A 27,670-nucleotide genomic window follows, 5' to 3' on the forward strand; every position below is an offset into this window, starting at 1 on the left:
ACATAGTGCTTCCCTCCACCAGGGCTCTGCGACCAGGGAACCTAGTGCTTCCCTCCACCAGGGCTCTGCGACCAGGGAACCTAGTGCTTCTGGTACAAAACCTGTTCTAAGGCTGGGGTTACACAAAGCAACTTCCACGCAATTTTAGTTGCTTGCAGCGGAGTTGCTTCTTGATTGCGTTGTGAAACACCCCCCTGCAACAAATAAACAACCCATCTGCTACTTGGTTTAATCCAATTGAATCTTCTAAATTTTGTGCAACTAGTTGCAAGCAACAGCCAATCAAAATGAATGCGTTTGTCACGTGATCGATTCTAAGGTTCGTTACGCTGACCCAGTTGTCATGTCAACGGGAGATGTATAAACAAATAGCGCCATCAGGGCTAGTAAAGGTTTATGTACATGGTTTGCAAGTAAATAAATTTAATTGTGAACTGAGACCTCTCTCAGACCAGTTTCAACTGGAATTGTTCAACGTGAGCTGCGCCAGCTAGTGAGTTTGTTAGCTTGGTTAGCTCGTTGCTAACAGTTCTGGCGATTTAATTTTGGTATTGTAAACTCACTCCATGTCATGTGCTGCATTAGGCCTCCTTACACTGGGATTTTACCAATTATTTGTTTATACAACCATTTGGTTATTGTATAAGGGTTGATTTAGACAAAATGTAGCTACATTTCATAAAGACATCTACTGGGTTTTGTGGATATGTCCTTTCGCCCTGTTATCCTGGGTGTAGCGTGAAATTGCACCTAGATGCAGATCCTGGGTACATTTAGCAATGGTTAAGGTTTAGGATTGGGCAAAGGGAATCTGATCCTAGGTCTGTACCTAGGGGAAACTTCACCCCAGAACATTATTTTGTTATTGAATTTTTCTTAAATTAAGTATTCAACAAGTTGATATGTAACTAACCTGCAAACTTGTCTGTGTCGGCCTCATCCATAGACCAGAAGCAGTGGTCATAAGCAAAGACCTGAGGGGGGAAATGACAGTCAGTTGAGGAACACACACAAAACCTTGGTTGTGATTAAATAGTGATTTTGTAACCTCACAATACTGTCCTGGTTAAGGGCTCACCTTAGGCTGATTCCTGGACAGGACAACAGAAGAGAAATGGAAAGCCACAGTTAAAACAGATTACCTCAAAACAAAGTGTCCTAACTAATAACACCAGTATTTGAGTAGCATTCAGGTACAGGGTAAATCATTAAGCTAATAATAACGTATTTACTAACAAAGTCCATGAAGTCCCGAAGGTGACGTAAATTAAAAAAAGACGTTTTTAATCATAGGCTTAAAGCTGTAAATACAACTAATCCTCATGCCATGGGCTCTGAGACGTGAGAATGCAGTGACCTTCACTCACTAAAGGCCTTGGAACGATTAGGCTGGGCCGCGTGCCCTTCAAACCCAGACGGACGTTCCTCCTCTCCTATATTAAAACAACTTCAATATGGCTCAATTTATTTTATGTCCAAGGCAGTTACACCTTATCCATCTGTACATACACTACCGTTCAAAAGTTTGGGGAGGGGGGGGGGGCGTAACTTACAAACGTCCTTGTTTTTGAAAGAAAAGCAAATTTTTTGGTCCATTCAAATAACATAAAATTGATCAGAAATACAGTGTAGACATTGTTAATGTTGTAAAGGACTATTGTAGCTGACAACTGTTGTTCTGATTATAGAAGAATTAAAACTGGCCTTTAGACTAGATGAGTATCTGGAGCATCAGCATTTGTGGGTTCGATTACAGGCTCAAAATGGCTAGAAACAAAACAACTTCCTTCTGAAACTCGTCACTCTACTCTTGTTCTGAGAAATGAAGGCTGTTCCATGCGAGAAGTTGCCAAGAAACTGAAGATCCTGTACAACACTGTGTACTACTCCCTTCACAGAACAGAGCAAACTGGCTCTAACCAGAATAGAAAGAGTGGGAGGCCCCTGGCTGCGCCACTCAAGGACATTCAGAGACTTGTCCCAAAGCCACTCCTGCATTCTCTTGGCTTGGTGAACCTTTGCCCTAGTCAGAGGTCCCGAGTGCTGTGGAGCAGGTTTTCTTCAAGGATCTTTCTGTACTTTTCTCCGTTCATCTTTCCCTTTATCCTGACTAGTCTCCCAGTCCCTGCCGCTGATTAACATCCCCACAGCATGGTGCTGCCACGACCACCATTCTTTCCCGTAGTCATGGTGCCAGGTTTCCTCCAGACATGTTGCTTGGCAATCAAGCCAAACAGTTCAACCTTGGTTTAATCAGACCAGAGAATCTTGTTTCTCATGGTCTGAGAGTCTTTAGGTGCCCTTTGGCAAACTCCAAGCAGGCTGTCATGTGCCTTTTACTGAGCAGTGGCTTCCATCTGGCCGCTCGACCATAAAGGCCTGATTTGTTGGAGTGCTGCAGAGATGGGAAAACCTTCCAGAAGGACAACCATCTCCATAGATGAACTCTGGAGCTCTGTCAGAATGACCATCGGGTCTTGGTCACCTCCCTAATCTAGGCCCTTCTCCCCTGATTGCTCAGTTTGGCTGGGCGGTCAGCTCTAGGAAGAGTCTTGGTGGTTCCAAACTTCTTCCATTTAAGAATGATGGAGGCCACTATGTTCATGTGGACCTTCAAAGCTGCAGAAATGTTTTGGTACCCTTCCCCAGATCTGTGACTCGACACAATCCTGTCTCGAAGCTCTACGGACCATTCCTTTGACCTCATGGCTTGGTTTTTGCTTTGACATACACTGTCAACTGTGGGACATTACATAGACTGGTGTGTGCCTTTTCCAAATCATGTCCAATCAATTGAATTTCCCCACAGGTGGACTCCAATCAAGTTGCAGAAACATCAAGGACGATCAATGGAAACAGGATGCTCCTGAGCTCAATTTCAAGTCTCATAGCAAAGGGTCTGAATACATACTTATGTAAATAAGGAATTTCAGTTTTTTATATTTAATACATTTGCAAAAATGTCTAAAAACCTGTTTTCTCTTTGTCATTATGGGTTATTGATGACGAATGTTTTATTAACTCCTAAACGTAACAAAATGTGGAAAAAGTCAAGGGGTCTGAATACTATCAGAAGGCACTGTATAGGTAGGGGTGAAGTAACTAGGCAACAGTATAGATAATAAACAGTAACAGCAGTATACTGTAGGTAGGGGTAAAGTAACTAGGCAACAGGATAGATAATAAACAGTAACAGCAGTATACTGTAGGTAGGGGTAAAGTAACTAGGCAACAGTATAGATAATAAACAGTAACAGCAGTAAACTGTAGGTAGGGGTAAAGTAACTAGGCAACAGGATAGATAATAAACAGTAACAGCAGTATACTATAGGTAGGGGTAAAGTAACTAGGCAACAGTATAGATAATAAACAGTAACAGCAGTATACGGTAGGTAGGGGGTAAAGGATAGATAATAGACAGTAACAGCAGTATACTGTAGGTAGGGGTAAAGTAACTAGGCAACAGGATAGATAATAAACAGTAACAGCAGTATACTGTAGGTAGGGGTAAAGTAACTAGGCAACAGGATAGATAATAAACAGTAACAGCAGTATACGGTAGGTAGGGGGTAAAGGATAGATAATAGACAGTAACAGCAGTATACTGTAGGTAGGGGTAAAGTAACTAGACAACAGGATAGATAATAAACAGTAACAGCAGTATACGGTAGGTAGGGGGTAAAGGATAGATAATAGACAGTAACAGCAGTATACTGTAGGTAGGGGTAAAGTAACTAGGCAACAGGATAGATAATAAACAGTAACAGCAGTATACTGTAGGTAGAGGTAAAGTAACTAGGCAACAGGATAGATAATAAACAGTAACAGCAGTATACTGTAGGTAGGGGTAAAGTGACTAGGCAACAGGATAGATAATAAACAGTAACAGCAGCATGTGAGTTAGTGCATTTTCTTGTTTGCTCGTAGAGTCAAGGGGTCTGAATACTTTCTGAATGCACTGTAAATTAAAAGTTGTCCTGTAAGTTTATACAGTACAGGTAACTGCAAGAATAAAGGAAACAATTGAGTAAATGAGGGATACTAACTACTTTGAAAGCAGGTTCTTCCACACAGGTGTGGTTCCTGAGTTAATTAAGCAATTAACATCCCATCATGCTTAGAAATGCCAAGTTGCCCATTATTTTGGCTACCATGGTTAGAAGAGATCTCAGTGATTTAAAAAGAGGGATCAACAGAGCACAGTGGGGTTTTTTTATAAACATTTTTATTAAAATGTTTGTCTTTTTTTTTTTATTGAACCTTTATTTATCTATGCAAGTCAGTTAAGAACAAATTCTTATTTACAATTACGGCCTACCGGGGAACAGTGGGGTTAACTGCTTTGTTCAGGGGCAGAATGACAGATTTTTACCTTGTCAGCTCGGGGATTCGATCCAGCAACCTTTTGGTTTCTGGACCAACTGTCTAACCACTAGGCTACCTGCAATTTAAAGTGTGTGTGTGTGTGTGTGTGTGTGTGTCAGTCACCAGATCTCAACCCATTTGAATACATATGAGAGGTTCTGGAGTGGCACCTGAGAGCATTTTCCACTACGATCAACAAAACACCAAATTATGGAATTTCTTGTGGTAGAATGGTGTCGCATCGAATTCCAGACACTTGTAGAATTTATGCTAAGGTGTAATGAAGCTGTTCTGGTTCGTGGTGGACCAACGCCCTATTAAGATACTTTATGTTGGTGTTCCTGTTATTTTTTGGCAGTTACCTGTACATACCAATTATACTTAGAAAGTGGGTGATTCTATAATTTCTGTATATTTATGCCTAGTTGCAACTAAACCACAGGGTAGCTTGGCTGACTTTAAACAAGACCCTCCTGTGTAGAAGTAGTGTGTGTTACAGACCCTTTATGAAAGAGCAACATTAAGCCTGTTGGCTTCTCCTGGCCTGCTAGAACATTCCTCAACTCTGATAGCTGGCACATCTTCACAGCCAGCAAAAGAGCACTCTCTCTCTCCCTCTCCTTTTTTCCCTCCCGCTCTCTCAAGGGGCTCCAACAATACATGTTAAAAGCATCCCTGGTGAGAATACCCCACAATAAATGACTGATTTAGTTTGTCACTACATAAACATTCCATCCCTGATAAGACCGTAAAGACAGCAGGTTTATTATAGCCCAAGGCCTCTGCTGGCTGAGATCCTCCACTAGCTGTCTATTAGCCTTGTGATCTCCTAAACCAATATAAAAACGAATCATATTATAAGACACCCATATTGAATACTTCAAGGATATTTATTAATTTAAAAAAGGCCCAGACCTCAGTGCAGCAGCCTGATGCTCTGGTAAGATCGTCCCTTAATAACCCAAAAGGAATCTGAGAAGAGATCCATTCTGAAGCCGGCAGAAGCCTGTAAAGCATGTTCATATTGAGCCCAGAGGATAGACTGCACAGACAGACAGCACTGCAGCGTGTCAGGGCAGAAATCACAATCAAAAATGTCCCTACTGCTGATTGTAGACTATAGAAAGGGGCCCATAGGCTAACAAACCCCCAAACTAACCAGGGCCCATAGGCTAACAAACCCCCCCAAACTAACCAGGGCCCATAGGCTAACAAACCCCCAAACTAACCAGGGCCCATAGGCTAACAAACCCCCAAACTAACCAGGGCCCATAGGCTAACAAACCCCCCCAAACTAACCAGGGCCCATAGGCTAACAAACCCCCAAACTAACCAGGGCCCATAGGCTAACAAACCCCCAAACTAACCAGGGCCCATAGGCTAACAAACCCCCAAACTAACCAGGGCCCATAGGCTAACAAACCCCCAAACTAACCAGGGCCCATAGGCTAACAAACCCCCAAACTAACCAGGGCCCATAGGCTAACAAACCCCCCAAACTAACCAGGGCCCATAGGCTAACAAACCCCCAAACTAACCAGGGCCCATAGGCTAACAAACCCCCAAACTAACCAGGGCCCATAGGCTAACAAACCCCCCAAACTAACCAGGGCCCATAGGCTAACAAACCCCCAAACTAACCAGGGCCCATAGGCTAACAAACCCCCCAAACTAACCAGGGCCCATAGGCTAACAAACCCCCCAAACTAACCAGGGCCCATAGGCTAACAAACCCCCCAAACTAACCAGGGCCCATAGGCTAACAAACCCCCCACCTAACCAGGGCCCATAGGCTAACAAACCCCCCAAACTAACCAGGGCGCATAGGCTAACAAACCCCCCAAACTAACCAGGGCCCATAGGCTAACAAACCCCCAAACTAACCAGGGCCCATAGGCTAACAAACCCCCCAAACTAACCAGGGCCCATAGGATAACAAACCCCCCAAACTAACCAGGGCCCATAGGCTAACAAACCCCCAAACTAACCAGGGCCCATAGGCTAACAAACCCCCCAAACTAACCAGGGCCCATAGGCTAACAAACCCCCAAACTAACCAGGGCCCATAGGCTAACAAACCCCCCAACTAACCAGGACAGGTATTTGTTCTGGAGGTGAATACCTGCTGAAACAGGTCACCACCTCACCTGGGAGGTAGACAATACCTCCTGTGAGCATCCGTCACATCTGCACACTCACTGACTGACTGACTGAACAGCATGAGTACAGAACAGACACACCCTTTGTAAAGAGAGATACAGGCCAGGCCAGAGCAAGGAGGAGGGTAGAGGAGTGGAAGGAGGGTTAGAGCCAAGTTACCAGACAGGGTGGACTCTTTCTCTAACTGAGTCTACATACAGGACACGGCAGACCAGGCAGCTGTAGCTTTTTAATGGAGCTGATGACATAGAAGGTATACACTGTAGGTAGTTTAGGCTGCTGGGACTAGAGAGGAGTCAATGGTTAACAGGGAAGTATGAGGTCGTTTTCCTTCTCTACACTGCAAGTCTATACCATGTCCTTTGAGCATTGAACTGTTAAGGTCATTCTATGTACATTGTAGACTAGCCTACCCACACTGCATCTGTGATCTGTTGGCTAGAGGGCACGTGCCAAGACCAGAGGGCATCATTGCTATTTAAAACGCAACAGTTTGTGACAAAACCATCGGTTGAGTTGAAAATGCGATGGAAACACATTTTACTTTTTTATTTGGTATAGCATTTTTTCGCTTATCACGTCCAAATCACCTGAGAGTTATCTGCAATTTGTGAAACTCAGTCTTATAGATTATTTGAACATGATGAACAACAAAAATGTTAAAAAGGTCCCGAACAATCATTCCGATTCCCATGTGAGTGACTAAAATATCACCCAGAATATTTAAGGGGGATTGTTCCATGCTTACTAAAGACCTAGCTAGCCAGTAACTAGCGAACACCAGACACAGATGAAAGTGGAAACATAAGTATATTTGCCAACTTTAATTATATTTGCTGACACCCTAAAGTAAAATTTTGGCACCAGTAGAGTAGCTATCTAGCTATACAAACCACCTCCTCCGCAAACACGTCTTCTCCGATGTTGGTTACAAGGCAGTACTTATTTAAATTAGGTAAGATAATATAATGTTAGCATTGGTGTATTAAAATTAGGTAAGGTGATATCACCCTATTCCCTTAGTCATCCCGTCTCCTGAATCCAAGTGTTTTACATGGGGGAAGGGACCAGTTACAAACTTGATCAATGTAGAAGTAACAGTAATTTTTCATACTTTGGTCATCACACTTTGATCTGGTTTTATCAAAATATTGTCCAATTTCATGAAAAACATGATTTTGACTGTTCATGACCTTTTAAAGAAAATAAATCAGTCTCAAGACTTCAATGGGATTTGTGCCTCAAATGCTAAAACCTTGGCATGTGGAAACAGTGGTAGACAACTAAACCAAGGCATGTCAATAGACATAGAAAATAGGAAACCAACAGGCCATTTTGTAATTTGGGTGAACTAAGCATTTATGTGAAACCTTTTGTTTTATTACATCATAACACACGTGCTTCTACACCTGCATTGCTTGCCGTTTGGGGTTTTAGGCTGGGTTTCTGTACAGCACTTTGAGACATCAGCTGATGTAATTAGGGCTTTATAATTACATTTGATTTGATTTATATCTGCAACAAATCAGTTTGGTGGAAACACACCATCGGTGGGAAAATGTGCATATTTTCTTTATGCAGATTTTTTGAATATTCACATGAAAATTTGTCACCAATTGGATGGAAACCCGAGTAAAACAACTCCAAAGTAAACAAAGTTATTTTTTCCCTATAAAACTTCCTGCAATTGAAGAACCTTCTGGGGATAAAAAGCCATTTTGTTACTTTTCAACAAGCTAGTAATCATAATAAGGGATGACCTCGAGAGGAGACATGACCAGTCCAGCGCCCTAGAATCCCAACGCAGAACATGACATCTCAAGCCTCTGTTCCAATATACACCAATCACACCACTTACAATGAAGCCGTGTACAGTGGATGTCGATTTTGGCAGCCAACCACACTTCTCAGATTCAGAGGGGGTTGGGTTAAAAGCCAAAGACACATTTCAGTTGAAGGCATTCAATTGTACAACTGACGAGTTGTCCCCCTTTCCCTTCCCAGTGCCTTGAAAAAGTATTTGCCCCCTTTCTGATTCTCTATTTTTGATACTGCTATCAGAACTTCAACCAAAACCAACTTTTTTATACTTATTTTCTTATTTGTTCACTCAGGTTCCCTTAATCTATCTAATATTAATTAGATAGAGGGAACAAATAATAAAATAAGTATAAAAAACACCCAATTCCCCTTTGTGCCACCTTTAGCTGCAATGACTGCAAGCAAACGCTTCCTGTAGTTGTTGATCCGTCTCTCACGTCGCTGACATGGATCCCATTATGTCTGGCGAAAAACACACTGCATTCTACAGTAAGAACCTCACACCAACGGTCAAGCATGGTGGTGGTAGTGTGATTGTTTGGGGATTGCTTTGCTGTCGCGGCAGGACTTGAAACGAGCAGTTCATGCTTGAAAACCCACAAATGTCGCTGAGTTACAGTAGTTCTGCACATGGAAGAGTGGGCCAGAATTACTCCACAGCGATGTGAGAGACTGATCAACAACTACAGGAAGTGTTTGGTTGGAGTCATAGCAGCTAAAGGTGGTACAACCAGTTATTGAGTGTAACGGGGTAATTACTTTTTCACACAGGGGCATTGGGTGTTGGATAACTTTGTTCATGAAATAAGTATGTAATTGTTGTGTTATTTGTTCACTCAGGTTCCCTTTATCTAATATTAAGTTTTGGTTGAAGATGTGAAAACATTCTGTATTAAAAATATGCAAAAGTAGAGAAAAGGGGCAAATACTTATTCACTGCATCTGGCATTTATTCTAAGTCGTAAGCTAGTGTAGGCAAGACATTAGAACGTAACCATAGGGATATCTAATAGCTGCCAAAAAATGAGCCGTTGCTTGTCGCTGTCCTCATACCTTGAGCTGACCGCAGCATTCCTGGAGCTCCCGCTGAAAAGGTTTGTGTGTGTGTGTGTGTGTGTGTGTGTGTGTGTTCCTACCTGGGGTCTCCCTTGCTCAGGTTCTGACTAGCTGGATTCAACACGGTCTGGTTCCCGTTCATCTCCACCACACATTTAGTCTTCAGATCCTTTTCTGGTGGGCAACACACAAGACGTGCAGTATACAACAACAGTAAACAAGAACAGTTGTGATGGGTCCAGGAATAGCTGATGATTCACAGGATGCTTCAACATAGCCACACCGACATGTCCTAATGTTTACATAATGAATAGAGGAGGAGTTTTTTTGATTCTAATAGTGAAGCGCCATGCTATTTCAGTCCATGTCAAGCAAGCACTGGTCACAAGGTTTGTGTTATGAACTCACCTCTTCTGTTCATTGGTCGGAGGCGAACAGCGACCTTTACATTGGAGTTACTCAAGTTGTCGACCATGGCGGCAGGTTCTCTGTTGCTGGAATGAATCAGATTCATTAATAACGCATAACATTACTGTACACGTATGAATCGTGCCACATCCCTCTCGATATACATTCTAGTATCTACCTATTAGTTTCATCTTGACAAAATGTACAAACGTCGAATGGTTGAGCTCTAAAAAGCACAGGTTATTTAATCATACGAAGATATAGAAAGTCAACTATAACTAACCCTACAGACAAACACACTACTGTACGTTTTGTATTCAATCCAGTGCGTCCCAAGAAGGAATGAAGGCTGTCCGAAAAGCCAACTCTCGCAACAACAACAAAAATAGTTAAAACTAAAAAGAGTTTAGCTGACAGAGAAAGCTGTCAACTCACCGTGAGAATAATTCTTATTTCTCCCTTCCTCGAACTTCCCAAATTCAGGCAGAGTTCTCTTCCAGAAGTGCACCTTCCGTGGCTAGCTTGCGTGTTAGCTTGGTAAAAACAAACATGCATATGGTGACATTGACGGACAAAACAATTTGCCAGCAACAAATATAAACAGTTTAGATAGCAAGTTGTCTTGAGTACTTGCTATTATTAAACATTCTCAATAAACACAAATTACACTCATAGTGTTGCAAACTCACCGGGAACGACGACAGCGCATTGCGAGAATGAATAGTTTTTCACCTGTTGCACTTCCTTATATCGCCCGTAGAGATCACTGAAGTCATCCTAAACTGTCCTGAAACCTTAACCGGATTTAGTGGGGATACAAATTGCCCCACTCTTGTAGATCTGCGCAAAGGACTGATCGTCACGAATAAATTGTTCCGAGAGTTCCCTGATTTATTGTAGATCATTTTTATCTTAACGTTTTTGCAGAAATTATACTGTCTATTTATAGTAAAAGTTGGGGGAAAAGATTAGAATTATTGATGTCGGAAGCATTTTTCAAAAGCTATTTTCCTTAGAGACAGCGTCCAACGTTTTACATTATTTTCTTATGGACAGGGAATTTATGGGAATAAAAAAAATAAGCGCTGTGTTGTTATTTTACGACAGTTTCCAGCAGCGGACGGCATGACTCGTGCAAGCGTGATTGCGTGTTGTTTACAAAATTGACAGTTCTCTCCCTTCTCTAAGTTATTGTCAGCTTTATAACGCGTTTCATATTGTGAATTGAGCGTGTTAACGTAACCGAAGATATGGGGAAGCCAAAGAAAAAGAGTAAGCGTGTGGAACTATCCTCTACATTTCAGAAATGCTTCTCTCTGCTTTTGGTTTGCTAAATTAGCCATGCTGCTAACTTACAATTCAACTAACTAGCAAAGACAAACTGCATATCTATGTAATCAACCAACCCTGTCTCCATTTTTGTAGACTAATAAAAAGTGAGAATACTAGGTATGGGTTGAGTATGTAAAAGAGCTAGCTATTTATCTATGTTGTTGCTATGTGACGGTAGCTAGCTAATGTTAACGACCTACTTTGACAGCTGATCGGAGCAGAGCTGATGACGATGTGCAGCTGGTCGAAGCGCATGAAGAAGGAAAAGACGTCAACCTCAACAAGTAAGAACCTCAACCTAACCAAACGTTAGCTACCTAACCTTAATCAACAGCTTTCCGTCAACTGCTTTTTGGTAATTGGTTACTATTCTTATCTACACAAAAGTATATGGACACACCTTCAAATGAGTTGATTCGTTGCTGACAAGGTGTATCAAATCGAGCACACAGACATGCAATCTCCATAGACAAACATTGACAGTAGAATGGCCTTACTGAAGAGCTCAGTGACTTTCAACGTGGCACCTTCATAGGATGCCACCTTTCCAATAAGTCAGTTCGTCAAATTTCTGGCCTGCTAGAGCTGCCCCGGTCAACTGTATGTGCTGTTATTGTGAAGTGGAAACGTTTAGGAGCAACAACGGCTCAGCCGCGAAGCGGTAGGCCATACTAGCTCACAGAACAGGAATGCTGTAGCACATAAAAATTGTCTGTCCTCTGTTGCTACACTCACTATCGTGTTCCAAACTGCCTCTGGAAGAAATGTCAGCAGAATAACTGTTTGTCGGGAGCTTCATGAAATGGGGTTTCCATGGCTGAGCAGCTACACACAAGCCTAAGACCACCATGCGCAATGCCAAGCGTTGGCTGGAGTGGTGTAAAGCTCACCTCCATTGGACTCTGGAGCAGTGGAAACACGTTCTCTGGAGTGATGAACCACACTTCACCATCTGGCAGTCCGACGGACGATTGTGGGTTTGGTGGATGCCAGGAAAACGTTACCTGCCCCAGTGCATAGTGCCAACTGTAAAGTTTAGCGGAGGAGGAATAATGGTCTGGGGATGTTTTTCATGGTTCGGGCCCCTTAGTTCCAATGAAGGGAAATCTTAATGCTACAGCATACAATGACATTCTAGACAATTCTGTGCTTCCAACTTTGTGGCAAGAGTTTGGAGAAGGTTCTTTACTGTTTCAGCATGACAATGCCCCCATGCACAAAGCGAGGTCCATATAGAAATGGTTTGTTGAAATCGGTGTGGAAGAACTTGACTGGTCTGCACAGATCCCTGACCTCAACCACAAACACCTTTGCTGGAGCAAATCCCTGCACCAATGTTCCAACGTCTAGTGGAAAGCCTTCCCAGAAGAGTGGAAGCTGTTATAGCAGCAAAGGGGGGGACCAACTCCATATTAATGTCCATGATTTTGGAATGAGATGTTTGACAAGCAAGTGTCCACATACTTCTGTTCATGTATTGTATCTAAAACCTCCCAGTCCACCACCTCGCCCTGGGGGAGATGTCTTGTGACCCACCAAGTAAACAAAGCCTTATGTCATGCCAGAAACCTGTCTTAAGCTCAAACGGACTTGGCTGCAACCTTGTGATGTTCCAGGTGTATTCACCAATAACCAAACAGACGGGATGAAACAGGGAGGCACCTACCACAATTTGTCCTATAGAAACTCAAATTTTCGTATCCGATTTTTAAAAACGCTTTGCTACGGTTTGCTAAGTTGTGCGCTAATGAATACAGCCCTGAATGGATTTACACTTCCTCTTTTTAAAACTCTTCTTTACACTTCATTATCAGGGTGAAGAACAAGTGCTCCGCTTAGTGTGGTCTGTCAGCCCAGGCTAGTCGACATCATAGCTGCTGTTCCACCCCAGTACCCTGGTGCCCTGGTGCCCAAACTCAAGGCCAAGCCTATCCGCACTGCCAGCGGGGTACGTACCCGTGTGTGTGTACTTAAAATAGACAAGCATTTAACAATTGAAATTTAAGTTGAAGACAACACAAGGAACGTGTGTACTTGTATCTCTTTGTCCAGATTTGCTGTAGTGGCTGTGATGTGTAAACGCCATCGCTGTCCTCACATCAGTTTCACAGGAAACATCTCTGTGTGTGTGTGTACATTCATGATGTAGCTTCAGTGAGACCAGAACAACTCTGGCCACAGTGTCCTATTGATTTATACCAGCTCCCTATGGGCTATTCAGGCATCGTATTGAGTCTTCTATAATTTTTTCCCCTGTCAGTCGACATCTATGAGAGCCATCAGAGCACCTTATGATCCCTACCTGCAGACCAGACATCGAGTGGAACAGGTCAGTGACACATTCCTACACACACTTCTAGTTAAGGCACATTTTTTTGGGCTCCCATTATGGCTTACGCTACAGAAGTGCTTCATGGCCCTGGCTGAGGAGTACAGAGACGACTTCATCAGGAACCTCCACGACGCCCTGTCGGGACACACCTCTAACAACGTAGCTGAGGCCGTCAGGTAATACTGCCACCCCCCGAACCCCTGTCAGAACACACCTCTAACAACGTAGCTGAGGCCGTCAGGTAATACTGCCCCCCCCCCGAACTCCTGTCGGGACACGCCTCGTAAACCCCTGTCGGGACACGCCTCGTAAACCCCTGTCGGGACACGCCTCGTAAACCCCTGTCGGGACACGCCTCGTAAACCCCTGTCGGGACACGCCTCGAACCCCTAACAAGCTAGCAGAGGCTGTCAGGTACTACTAAAGTAGACCCTACGATGCTCCCTCTGGTCTCTGTGAGATAGTGACTGTCTGGAGTGTAATGGTGAGTTGGTTCCACTAGATGGTGCTGGTCTCTAGTTTGAAATGGAGCTCGTGCTGCGTCCGCCTCACCGCCATGTCTATTTCTATTGGCACAAGCAGTTCATGACTAACTGTTCACACCCCTGTTGTTGGTGGAGAGAATTTTGCAAGTTTAAAGCTTATTTCCTGCAGTTCTACACATTTTGTTATGAGGTGCAAAGAATATGTTGCAGTTTTAAAGCTAATTTTCTTGCCATTCTACACATTTTGCTATGTCTAGTGTGTATTCATCTGATATGAGTGACTAAACAAATTTACAATAATATCTATGTGCTTAAAAACCAAAATAAATTTAAAAAAAAATAACGTTAGCTGACATGGGCTAATTGATCTGGACTTTTCTAACAAGTTATAATTAGCTCTCTAAGATCTGTAATGACTGACATGATAAGAGGAACTGATGATTTAATACCTAATGCATTCTACTATTACAACTTTCAAGAGTAAATTTAAAGCCGGACACAGTTCCTTTTTTTAAATCGTTTTTTTAATGTATTTTGTATTTTGTCTGGGGGGGGCCCCCCTGCCGACCCCTCACACCCCACCTAAGGGGTGCGCCCCATAGTTTGGGAACCACTGTTGTAGAACATATTTATCTATTTTTCAGCCAAAATACTTATACCTTATTCACCGATCAGACAAATGAAGAAGTGTACATTTGGATCTGATATTTGTTTTAGTTATGAAGAGGGATTATAAAGTTCACCCTACTGTCCCCTGTGGCTTGGTGTGTCTTTGGGAGTTACAACATGACTCAATGCTTTGGCCCTTACTCTGCAGTAGGAGGGAGAAGTTTTGTGTGACTCCTGGGAGATCAATAGAAGATTGAGGGATGTGATAGAGGAATGGAGGTCTGGACCCTGAGGGCTTGTTCGTCGGTATTTATTCCTTAGTAGCTGATAAGGTGTGTGTGTGTGCCCGCGCTCCTGTATTGCTCATCCAGCAGTGTTATCAGCACGTTCGTTAAGACGATTACTCTAATTGTTGTGGCTGCTTATCAGGCTGAGACGTGGGAGGCTCTTCTCTGCTGTCTGCACCTGCATGTGTCTGCACCTGTCTGCATGTGTCTGCACCTGTCTGCATGTGTCTGCACCTGTCTGCCTGTGTCTGCATGTGTCTGCACCTGCCTGCCTGTGTCTGCACCTGTCTGCCTGTGTAAGCAGGTGTGCTCACTGGCTTGTGTCAGTAATAAAGCAGTCATGTTTCTCCGAGTCCCACTCTGCCTCCGTTCGTTTGATGAGAAAAGCTTCAGTATTTAACCTGCAAATAGCCATTCAGATAATATCATTTTTATTGACTACTGTCAGCCAATCGGATGTGTTCTCTGGAGCATTAACTCCTGTGATTGTCTTAAGTCGGTCATCAGATTGTTAGACTGGACATTGTGTTGCCAGTAATAGGTTGGAGGAATATGAGATGACTGGTCTAGATGATGACTGTGGTCATCAAACCTGATGACGGATCTAGATTGTTTATCCTTGTCAAACCTGTCCAAGTGGAGAAAATGTCAGCCAGACTGAAGAGGCAGATGTCTAACCTCAATACATTCTAAATCTGCTCTCCTTGGTCCTACAGTTTCAATACATCCTGGATCTGCTCTCCTTGGTCCTGCAGTTTCAATACATCCTGCATCTGCTCTCATTGGTCCTACAGTTTCAATACATCCTGGATCTGCTCTCCTTGGTCCTGCAGTTTCAATACATCCTGAATCTGCTCTCCTTGCTCCTACAGTTTCAATACATCCTGAATCTGCTCCTTGGTCCTTCAGTTTCAATACATCCTGAATCTGTTCTCATTGGTCCTACAGTTTCAATACATCCTGAATCTGCTCTCATTGGTCCTACAGTTTCAATACATCCTGGATCTGCTCTCCTTGGTCCTGCAGTTTCAATACATCCTGAATCTGCTCTCATTGGTCCTACAGTTTCAATACATCCTGAATCTGTTCTCCTTGGTCCTGCAGTTTCAATACATCCTGAATCTGTTCTCCGTGGTCCTTCAGTTTCAATACATCCTGAATCTGCTCTCCTTGCTCCTACAGTTTCAATACATCCTGAATCTGCTCTCCTTGGTCCTTCAGTTTCAATACATCCTGGATCTGCTCTCCTTGGTCCTGCAGTTTCAATACATCCTGAATCTGCTCTCCGTGGTCCTTCAGTTTCAATACATCCTGAATCTGCTCTCCTTGCTCCTACAGTTTCAATACATCCTGAATCTGCTCCTTGGTCCTTCAGTTTCAATACATCCTGAATCTGTTCTCATTGGTCCTACAGTTTCAATACATCCTGAATCTGCTCTCATTGGTCCTACAGTTTCAATACATCCTGGATCTGCCCTCCTTGGTCCTGCAGTTTCAATACATCCTGGATCTGCTCTCATTGGTCCTTCAGTTTCAATACATCCTAGATCTGCTCTCCTTGGTCCTACAGTTTCAATACATCCTGGATCTGCTCTCCTTGGTCCTTCAGTTTCAATACATTCTAGATCTGCTCTCCTTGGTCCTACAGTTTCAATACATCCTGGATCTGCCCTCCTTGCTCTTACAGTTTCAAGGGGGTTGAAGTTACACGGAGAAAATGTAACTTTGTTGTTCCATTTTCTGACGTGATTTATTATGTCCCACATTTTCCTGCCAGTGACTTGATGGAGTGGGGTTGTCCAGGTACTTGCTCTTGAGATCGAAGTTGCCTCTAATGTAATCGCAGATCTACAGTTGAAGTCGGAAGTTTACATACACATTAACCAAATACATTTAAACTCAGTTTTTCACAATTCCTGACATTTAATCAGAGTAAAAATCCCCTGTTTTAAGTCAATTGGGATCACCAGTTTATTTTAAGAATGTGAAATGTCAGAATAATAGTAGAGAGAATGATTTATTTCAGCTTTTATTTCTTTCGTCACATTCCCAGTGGGTCAGAAGTTTACATACTCACATTTGCAACCAAGCTTTAACTTCCTGACTGATGTCTTGAGATGTTGCTTCAATATATCCACATAATTGTCTTCCCTCATGATGCCATCTATTTTGTGAAGTGCACCAGTCCCTCCTGCAGCAAAGCACCTCCACAACATGATGCTGCCACCCCCGTGCTTCACGGTTGGGATGGTGTTCTTCTGCTTGCAAGCCTCCCCCTTTTCCCTCCTAACGATGGTCATTATGGCCAAACAGTTCTACTTTTGTTTCATCAGACCAAAGGACATTTCTCCAAAAAGTACGATCTTTGCCCCCATGTGCAGTTGCAAAGCGTAGTATGGCTTTTTTATGGTGGTTTTGGAACAGTGGCTTCTTCCTTGCTGAGCGGTCTTTCAGGTTATGTCGATATAGGACTCGTTTTACTGTGGATATAGATACTTTTGTTCCGGTTTCCTCCAGCATCTTCACAAGATCCTTTGCTGTTGTTCTGGGATTCATTTGCATTTTTTGCACCAAAGTATGTTCATCTCTAGGAGACAGAACGCGTCTCCTTCCTGAGCGGTATGACGGCTGCGTGGTCCCATGGTGTTTATACTTGCGTACTATTGTTTGTACAGATGGACGTGGTACCTTCAGGCATTTGGAAATTGCTCCCAAGGATGAACCAGACTTGTGGAGATCTACAATTTATTTTCTGAGGTCTCGGCTGATTTCTTATGATTTTCCCATGATGTCAAGCAATGAGGCACTGAGTTTGAAGGTAGACCTTGAAATACATCCACAGGTGCACCTCCAATTGACTCAAATGATGTCATTTAGTCTATCAGAAGCTTCTAAAGCCATGACATTTCTGGAATTTTAAAGCTGTTTAAAGGCACCGTCAACTTACTGTATGTAAACTTCTGACCCACTGGAATTGTGATACAGTGAAATAATCTGTCTGTAAACAATTGTTGGAAAAATTACCTGTGTCATGCACAAGGTAGATGTCCAAACTCGACTTGCCAAAACTATAGTTTGGTAACAAGAAAGTTTTTTGAGTGGTTGAAAAATGAGTTTTAATGACTCCAACCTAAGTGTATGTAAACTTCTGACTTCAACTGTATAATCCCATTTTTAAGATTCCTTTATTGTACACAAGGTCAAACAGGAAGTTTGGTTCTGCTTTATCCCAACCCCTCTGAAATGCATGTGTATATATATAGTTTTTTATTTTATCTTTATCTAACTAGGCAAGTCAGTTAAGAACATTCTTATTTAAAATTACAGCCTAGGAACAGTCAGTTAACTGCCTTGTTCAGGGGGGCAGAACGACAGATTTTTACCTCGTCAGCTCGGGGATTCAATCAAGCAACGTTTCGGTTACTAGCCCAACGCTCTAACCTGCCGTCCCCATACATACACAGAGGTTGATGTAGGAGGCTAGACGCGTTACCCATACCCTCAATCTGAACCCGTTCAGTCGTACTATAGAACTGGATTCTATTTGTATCAGCAAGACTGACCTCTCCTCCTTCTTCTATCCTCGTTTTAGGTACTCAGAACGCAGTAACACAGTGTGTGGGCAGTAACACAGTGTGTGGGCAGTAACACAGTGTGTGGGCAGTAACACAGTGTGTGGGCAGTAACACAGTGTGTGTGGGCAGTAACACAGTGTGTGTGGGCAGTAACACAGTGTGTGGGCAGTAACACAGTGTGTGGGCAGTAACACAGTGTGTGGGCATCACCATCGACACGCGTCCTGACTACTGTCTGAAGAGACACCTCAGTGACATGCTGGGGTACGGCTGTACCCGGCTGGAGATGGGGGTTCAGAGCGTCTACGAGGACGTAGCACGGGACACCAACAGGTCAGAGGGCAGAGGTTAAGGGTCAGGAGGGGGTTTTGAACGGAGTCGTCATAGCGACTGCTAGTGATATGTCTTTAGTCTAACTCTAAACATTAATCACCATCATCCCAGACACCCTCAACCCACTCTAATTCACATACTGCCCCAACAGATCCACAGATGATGCAATCTCTATTGCACTCCACACTGCCCTTTCCCACCTGGACAAAAGGAGCACCTATGTAAGAATGCTGTTCATTGACTACAGCTCAGTGTTCAACACCATAGTGCCCTCAAAGCTCATCGCTAAGCTAAGGACCCTGGGACTAAACACCTCCCTCTGCAACTGGATCCTGGACTTCTTGACGGGCCGTCTCCAGGTGGTGAGGGTAGGCTACAACTCATCCGCCAAGGTGACCCTCAACATGGAGGGCCCCTCAGGGGTATTTGCTTAGTCCCCTCCTGTACTCCCTCTTCACCCATGACTACGTGGCCAAGCACGACTTCAACACCGTCATTAAGTTTGCTGACGACACATCAGTGGTCGGCCTGATTACCGACAATGACGAGACAGTCTATAGGGAGGAGGTCAGAGAACTGGCAGTGTGTTTCCAGGACAACGACCTCTTCCTCAACGACAGTAAGCCCAAGTAGCAGATCGTGGACTACAGGAAATGGAGGGCCGAGCACGCCCCCAACCACATAGACATGGCTGTAGTGGAGCGTGTTGAGAGCTTCAAGTTCCTCTGTGCCGAGCTCCCTGTCATCCAGGACCTCTATACCAGGCGGTGTCAGAGCAAGACCCTAAAAATGGTCAAAGACTCCAGCCACCGAAGTCATGGACTGTTCTCTCTGCTATTGCACGGCAAGCGGTACCGACGCACCAAGTTTGTCACCAACAGGATTGGCACTGAACAGCTTCTACCCCCAAGCCATAAGACTGCTAAATAGTTAGTCCGGGTAGCTAACTATTTAACTATCTGCACTGACTGTTTTGGCTCATCACATACGCTGCTGTTATTGTTTATTATCTATCCTGTTGCCTAGTCACTTTACCCCTACCTACAGTATACTGCTGTTATTGTTTATTATCTATCCTGTTGCCTAGTTACCTCTACCTATATGTACATATCTACCTCGTACCTACTTCTGCGAGCAGGCCTTTCTAATCGACCTGGCCGGGGTATCCGGAATGACCTTGACCTCATCCCGTCAGTAGAGGATGCCTGGTTATTCTTTAAAAGTGCCTTCCTCACCATCTTAAATAAGCATGCCCCATTCAATAAAAAAAAAAAACTAGGAATAGACCTGTCTGCCCTTGACCAGCACAAAAACATCCTGTGGCGTTCTGCATTAGCATCGAACAGCCCCCGTGATATGCAACTTTTCAGGGAAGTTAGGAACAAATATGCACAGGCAGTTAGAAGAGCAAAGGCTAGCTTTTTCTTTTTTCAAACAGAAGTTTGCATCCTGTAGTACAAACTCCAAAAAGTTCTGGGACACTGTAAAGTCCATGGAGAATAAGAGCACCTCCTCCCAGCTGCCCACTGCTCTGAGGCTAGGAAACACTGTCACCACCGATAAGTCCACTATAATTGAGAATTTCAATCAGCATTTCTCTACGGCTGGCCATGCTTTCCACCTGGCTACCCCCTACCCCGGTCAACTGCCTGGCACCCTCCACAGCAACCCGCCCAAGCCTCCCCCACTTCTCCTTCACCCAAATCCAGATAGCTGATGTTCTGAAAGAGCTGCAAAATCTGGACCCCTACAAATCAGCCAGGCTAGACAATCTGGACCCTCTCTTTCTAGATGTATCTGCCGAAATTGTTGCAACCCCTTTTACTAGCCTGTTCACCCTCTCTTTCGTATCTTCTGAGATTGGAACGCTGCCGCGGTCATCCCCCTCTTCAAAGGGGGAGACACTCTAGACCCAAACTGCTACAGACCTATATCTATCCTGCCCTGCATTTCTAAGGTCTTCGAAAAGCCAAGTTAACAAACAGATTACCGACCATTTCGAATCCCACCGTACCTTCGCCGCTATGCAATCTGGTTTCAGACCTGGTCATGGGTGCAACTCAGCCACGCTCAAGGTCCTAAACAATATCATAACCGCCATCGACAAGACATTACTGTGCAGCCGTATTTATCGACCTGGCCAAGGCTTTCGACTCTGTCAATCACCACATTCTTATTGGCAGACTCGACAGCCTTGGTTTCTCAAATGATTGCCTCGCCTGGTTCACCAACTACTTCTCTGATAGAGTTCATTGTGTCAAATCGGAGGGCCTGTTGTCCGGACCTCTGGCAGTCTCAATGGGGGTGCCACAGGGTTCAATTCTCGGGCCGAGTCTCTTCTCTGTATACATCAATGTTGCTCTTGCTGCTGGTGATTCTCTGATCCACCTCTACGCAGACGTCACCATTCTGTATACTTCTGGCCCCTCTTTGTACACTGTGTTAACAAAACCTCCAGACGAGCTTCAATGCCATACAACTCTCCTTCCATGGCCTCCAACTACTCTTAAATGCAAGTAAAACTAAATGCATGCTATTGAACCGATCCCTGCCCGCACCTGCCCGCCCGTCTAGCATCACTACTCTGGACGGTTCTGACTTAGAATATGTGGACAACTACAAATACCTATTGGAAGGAGAGTTGACAGTCTAACCAGACCAGTCTCACATTAAGCATCTCCAATCCAAAATTACATCTAGAATCGGCTTCCTATATTGCAACAAAGCCTCCTTCACTCATGCTGCCAAACATACCCTCGTAAAACTGACCATCCTACTGATCCTCGACTTCGGCGATGTCATCTATAAAATAGCCTCCAACACTCTACTCAACAAATTGGATGCTGTCTATCACAGTGCAATCCGTCTTGTCACCAAAGCCCCATATACTACCACCACTGCGATCTGTATGCTCTCGTTGGCTGGCCCTCGCTTCATACTCGTTGCCAAACCCACTGGCTACAGGTTATCTACAAGTCTCTGCTAGGTAAAGCCCCGCCTTATCTCAGCTCACTGGTCACCATAGCAGCACCCACTCGTAGCACACGCTCCAGCAGGTTTATCTCACTGGTCACCCCCAAAGCCAATTCCTCCTTTGGTCGTCTTTCCTTCCAGTTCTCTGCTGCCAATGACTGGAACGAACTGCAAAAATCACTGAAGCTGGAGACTCATATCTCCCTCACTAGCTTTAAGCACCAGCTGTCAGAGCAGCTCACAGATCACTACACCTGTACATAGCCCATCTGTAAACAGCCCATCCAACTACCTCATCCCCATACTGTATTTATATATTTATTTATCTTGCCCCTTTGCACCCCAGTATCTCTACTTGCACATTCATCTTCTGCACATAAATCACTCCAGTGTTTAATTGCTATATTGTAATTACTTCGCCACCATGGCCGATTTATTGCCTTAACTCTCTTATCTTACCTCATTTGCTCTCACTGTATATAGACTTTTTTTTTTTTTTTTTTTTTTTTACTGTATTATTGACTGTGTTTTGTTTATTCCATGTGTAACTCTGTGTTGTATGTGTCAAATTGCTTTATCTTGTCCAGGTCGCAGTTATAAATGAGAACTTGTTCTCAACTAGCCTACCTGGTTAAATAAAGGTGAAATAAAGAAGTACCCGTGGACATGGACTCAGTACTGGTACTCTGTGTATATAGACAAGTTATTATTAGTCATTGTGTGTTATTTTTCTCTTCTGTTTCTCTCTGTATTGTTGGGAAGGGCCTGTAAGTAAACATTTCACTGTTAGTCTACATCTGTTGTTTGACCAAGCATGTGATGAATAAAATGTGTATTTGATCCAAGGGGCAGAGACTCAAAGTTGGAATGGAGTCATAGCTACTAATCATATGTTGTTTAGTCATGACTCGTATGTCAGTCGTCATAGCTACTGGTCCCGTGTGGCTCAGTTGGTAAAGCATGGCACTTTCAACGCAAGGGTTGTGGGTTCGATTCCCGCGGGGGACCAGTATGGGGGGGGAGTATGAAAAACGTATGAACCCCCTACTTTAACTCACACTGGATAAGAGCGTCTGCTTAGTGACTAAAATGGATCATGTATATGTTAGTCTTAGCCACTGGTTATACGGTGCATTTGGAAAGTATTCAGACCCCTTGACTTTATCCACATGTTGTATTAACTTTTTTTTTTTCCCTCATCAATCTACACACAATACCCCATCATCACGAAGCAAAAACAGGTTCAGAAACAACTGAAATATCACATTTCTGTAAGCATATTCAGACCCTTTACTCAGTACTTTGTTCAAACACCTTTTGGCAGCTGTAGTATCTTAAGATGCTTCTTAGATTGATGACTCCGGACACGTAAGTACGTTTTTTAGTTTTTAATTGTAACTTAGAATTACATTCCTGGAGTGCGCCTGGCGTAAGCTACCTGAGGCTTTCTCAAGCCTTCAGAGACTTGTCCCGAAGCCACTCCTGCGTTGTCTTAGTTCTGTGCTTAGGGTAGTTGTCCTGTTGGAAGGTGAACCTTCGCCCCAGTCTGAGAACCTGCTCCAGAGCACTCAGGACCTCATCAAGGATCTCTCTGTACTTTGCACCGTTTATCTTTCCCTCGATCCTGACCAGTCCCTGCTGCTGAAAAACATCCCCACAGCATGATGTTGCCACCACCATGATTCACCGTGCCAGGTTTCCTAGAGACGTGACGCTTGGCATTCAGGCCAAAGAGTTCAATCTTGGTTTCATCAGACCAAAGAATCTTGTTTATTTATGGTCTGAGAGGCTTTAGGTGCCTTTTGGCAAACTCCAAGTGGGCTGTCATGTGCCTTTTACTGATTAGTGGCTTCCGTCTGGCCACTACCATAAAGGCCTGATTGGTGGAGTGCTGCAGAGATGGATTTCCTTCTGGAAGGTTCTCCAATCTCCACAGTGGAACTCTGTCAGAGTGACCACCGGGTTCTTGGTCTCCTCCGTGTTCAAGGCCCTTCTCCCCCTGATTGCTCAGTTTGGCCTTGTGGCCAGCTCTAGGAAGAGTCTTAGTGATTCCAAACTTCTTCCATTTAAGAATGATGGAGGCCACTGTGTTCTTGGGGACCTTCAATGCTGCAGAAATGTTTTGGTACCCTTCCCCAGATCTGTGCCTCGACACAATCCTGTCTCGGAGCTCTACGGACAATTCCTTCGACCTCATGGCCTTGTTTTTGCTCCAACATGCACTGTCAACTGTGGGACCTTATATAGACAGGTGTGTGCCTTTCCAAATCATGTCCAATCAATTGAATTGACCACAGGTGGACCCCAATGAAGTTGTAGAAACATCTCAAGGATGATCAATGGAAACAGGATGCACCTGAGCTCAATTTCAAATCTCATAGCAAAGGGTCCGAATACTTATGTAAATAAGGTATTTCTGTTATATTTTTAATGAATTTGCAAAAATGTCTAAACCTGTTGTCATTTTGACATTATGGGGTATTGTGTGATGAGCGGGGGGGGGAAATGATTTAATCCATTTTAGAATAAGGCTGTAACGTAACAATGTGGAAAAAGGGAAGAATATGAATATTTTCCCGAATGCGCTGTATGTCAGTGGTGTTACTCATAGCCACTGGTTATTTGTCAGTAGTGTTTCTCATATCCACTGGTTATTTGTCAGTAGTGTTACTCATATCCACTGGTTATTTGTCAGTAGTGTTACTCATAGCCACTGGTTATTTGTCAGTAGTGTTTCTCATATCCACTGGTTATTTGTCAGTAGTGTTACTCATATCCACTGGTTATTTGTCAGTAGTGTTACTCATATCCACTGGTTATTTGTCAGTAGTGTTACTCATAGCCACTGGTTATTTGTCAGTAGTGTTACTCATAGCCACTGGTTATTTGTCAGTAGTGTTACTCATATCCACTGGTTATTTGTCAGTAGTGTTACTCATATCCACTGGTTATTTGTCAGTAGTGTTACTCATAGCCACTGGTTATTTGTCAGTAGTGTTACTCATATCCACTGGTTATTTGTCAGTAGTGTTACTCATAGCCACTGGTTATTTGTCAGTAGTGTTACTCATATCCACTGGTTATTTGTCAGTAGTGTTACTCATAGCCACTGGTTATTTGTCAGTAGTGTTACTCATATCCACTGGTTATTTGTCAACACAATGTTGTGTGTAATGCGTCTGTTACAAGCTCACCATGTAATCTGTTTTGTGATCATCATAGTGATTGTGAGGGGGGTGTGTTACATGTTCACCATGTATATTTTTGTGTGTGTCCGTCCGTCCAGAGGTCACACGGCGAGGGCGGTGTGTGTCCGTCCGTTCCAGAGGTCACACGGCGAGGGCGGTGTGTGTCCGTCCGTCCAGAGGTCACACGGCGAGGGCGGTGTGTGTCCGTCCGTCCAGAGGTCACACGGCGAGGGCGGTGTGTGTCCGTCCGTCCAGAGGTCACACGGCGAGGGCGGTGTGTGTCCGTCCGTCCAGAGGTCACACGGCGAGGGCGGTGTGTGTCCGTCCGTCCAGAGGTCACACGGCGAGGGCGGTGTGTGTCCGTCCGTCCAGAGGTCACACGGCGAGGGCGGTGTGTGTCCGTCCGTCCAGAGGTCACACGGCGAGGGCGGTGTGTGTCCGTCCGTCCAGAGGTCACACGGCGAGGGCGGTGTGTGTCCGTCCGTCCAGAGGTCACGCGGTGAGGGCAGTGTGTGAGTTCTTCCACTTCTCCAAAGACGCAGGTTTCAAGGTGGTGTCTTACATGATGCCTGACCTTCCTAACGTTGGTATGGAGAGAGACATCCAGCAGTTCATAGTGAGTCTCTCACACACACACACACACACACACACACAGCGGGATGTGGAGCAGTATCTACACCTGAGTGTATAAAACATTTAAGAACACCTGCTTGTTGCATGACATAGACTGACCAGTTGAATCCAGGTGAAAGATATGATCCCTTATTGATGTCACTTGTTAAATCCACTTCAATCAGTGTAGATGAATGGGAAGAGACAGGTTAAAGAAGGATTTTTAAGCCTTGAGGCAATTTGAGACATGGGTTGTGTATGTGTGACATTCAGAGGGTGAATGGCAAAAGCTTTAGGTGCCTCTGAACAGCGTATGGTAGTAGGTGCCAGGCCCACCGGTTTGTGTCAAAAACCCACCAGCGTTGTAAATTCTTCACGCTCAACAGTTTCCTGTGTGTATCAAAGGACATCCAGACAACTTGACACAACGGTGGGAAGCATTGGAGTCAACATGGGCCAGCATCCCTGTGGAGTCAACATGGGCCAGCATCCCTGTGGAGTCAACATGGGCCAGCATCCCTGTGGAGTCAACATGGGCCAGCATCCCTGTGGAGTCAACATGGGCCAGCATCCCTGTGGAGTCAACATGGGCCAGCATCCCTGTGGAGTCAACATGGGCCAGCATCCCTGTGGAGTCAACATGGGCCAGCATCCCTGTGGAGTCAACATGGGCCAGCATCCCTGTGGAACGCTTTCGACACATTGTAGAGTCCATACCTCGATGAATTGAGGCGTTTCTGAGGGCAAAAATAGGGGGGGGGGGTCCAACTCAATATTAGGACAGTGTTCCTAATGTTTGAAATACTCAGTGTATATAAGAAAAGAGTTTGACTAGAGAGGATGATGTAGTTTGTCAGGATTTGTAAAAAAAAATGATGTGAACATATTTGCACATGGATACTGTATTTTTTATATTTCAGCAGAACTGCCCCTCCTTCAGTTGTCTGTCCCAGATTTAATTTTTATTTTTTTAAAGAAAGAGCTCCATTTCGTTTTTGTATGTATGGTAGCTAATTGTTCCACAGCATGTTGACTGGACCCAACCCATCGGTGTGATTCTCCATCTCTGTCTGCATCCCAAATGGTTCCCTATTTAGTGCACTACTTTAACCAGGGCCCTATGGGCCCTACATAGGGGATAGGGTCCCACTTGGGACACTCGGTCTGTTTCCCGTTCTTATGAACCAGGTAGTCCTTCTGCCAGCCAGTCAGCCTGTGGTGACTCATAGCTTCACTTTACAGAGAAGAGTCATTTTACAGTGATTTTATTGGGGTAGATCGTTACCGGTTGGCGTGAAACCGTAGCAGGCCAGACAATCTGCGTGAGGCTTCACTACTACGCCCTCCTCTCCTCTGCTCTGTTCGGTGTGCGGTTGTGTGCTCTGTTCAGTGTGTGAACATCGTTTTCACACTGTTGAGATGTATTGCACTAGCCTGGTTACTCATCCACTATAGTTGCTATGGTAGTGAACCGTGTGTATAGTTGCTATGGTAGTGAACAATTTTTATCTGTGCAAGCCAGCACAGGATGGTTTGGCACAACAATAGTGTGATTGAGAAAAGGTTTAGGAGTCCATTCAGAGCCAGCTAGTGTAAAATGACCTCTCTTCTACAGCCTCTGTTATACGTCTGCTTCCTTTGTTCATTTTCAAATAGCTACCAAAACGTTGTTTAGTGTTGCTGCCTGGTAGCAACAGAAATCCTTTTCCAATAGAAATCCTTTTCTTAAGAACTAGATGACACGAGTAAGAGCATTACCCACCTTACAGTCGTGGCCAAAAGTTTTGAGAATGACACAAATATTAATTTTCACAAAGTCCGCTGCCTCAGTTTGTATGATGGCAATTTGCATATACTCCAGAATGTTATGAAGAGTGATCAGATGAATTGCAATTAATTGCAAAGTCCCTCTTTGCCATGCAAATGAACTGAATCCACAAAAAACATTTCCATTGCTTTTCAGCCGTGCCACAAAAGGACCAGCTGACATGTCAGTGATTGCAGGTGTGAGTGTTGACGAGGACAAGGCTGGAGATCACTCTGTCATGCTGATTGAGTTCGAATAACAGACTGGAAGCTTCAAAAGGAGGGTGGTGCTTAGAATCATTGTTCTTCCTCTGTCAATCATGGTTAC

At 44.1% G+C, this 27,670-nt stretch overlaps 2 protein-coding genes across 7 annotated transcripts in view; one reads left to right on the top strand and one right to left on the bottom strand.

Moving 5' to 3' along the window:
* LOC139555893 (kinesin-like protein KIF13B) overlaps positions 1-10,933 on the bottom strand; it is a 73,907-nt gene extending 62,974 nt beyond the window's left edge. For all 4 annotated transcript variants that reach the window (XM_071369257.1, XM_071369255.1, XM_071369256.1 and 1 more), the window contains exons 1-6: positions 10,500-10,933; positions 10,246-10,343; positions 9,811-9,896; positions 9,483-9,576; positions 1,079-1,091; positions 914-974 (exon numbers count right to left, since the gene is read on the bottom strand). In XM_071369257.1, the coding sequence (XP_071225358.1) occupies positions 914-974; positions 1,079-1,091; positions 9,483-9,576; positions 9,811-9,877 (235 nt within the window). In that variant the 5' untranslated portion in view covers positions 9,878-9,896; positions 10,246-10,343; positions 10,500-10,933. The remainder of the gene's footprint in view (positions 1-913; positions 975-1,078; positions 1,092-9,482; positions 9,577-9,810; positions 9,897-10,245; positions 10,344-10,499) is intronic.
* The window catches only part of LOC139555895 (uncharacterized), a 21,171-nt gene continuing 4,429 nt past the window's right edge, over positions 10,929-27,670 (top strand). The window contains exons 1-5 of one of the 3 annotated variants that reach the window (XR_011671033.1): positions 10,929-11,082; positions 11,351-11,426; positions 12,957-13,090; positions 13,403-13,650; positions 25,023-27,670. The exon at positions 25,023-27,670 is cut by the window's right edge and continues 2,177 nt beyond it. Coding sequence is in view for 2 of the 3 variants with exons in the window: in XM_071369258.1 (XP_071225359.1) it covers positions 13,412-13,650; positions 25,023-25,436 (653 nt within the window). In the remaining variant the exon portion in view is untranslated. The remainder of the gene's footprint in view (positions 11,083-11,350; positions 11,427-12,956; positions 13,091-13,402; positions 13,651-25,022) is intronic. The other 2 variants (XM_071369258.1, XM_071369259.1) reach the window with 2 other exon arrangements.

This window comes from Salvelinus alpinus, chromosome 27 (genome assembly GCF_045679555.1).
Source record: "Salvelinus alpinus chromosome 27, SLU_Salpinus.1, whole genome shotgun sequence".
NCBI classification, from domain to species: domain Eukaryota; kingdom Metazoa; phylum Chordata; class Actinopteri; order Salmoniformes; family Salmonidae; genus Salvelinus; species Salvelinus alpinus.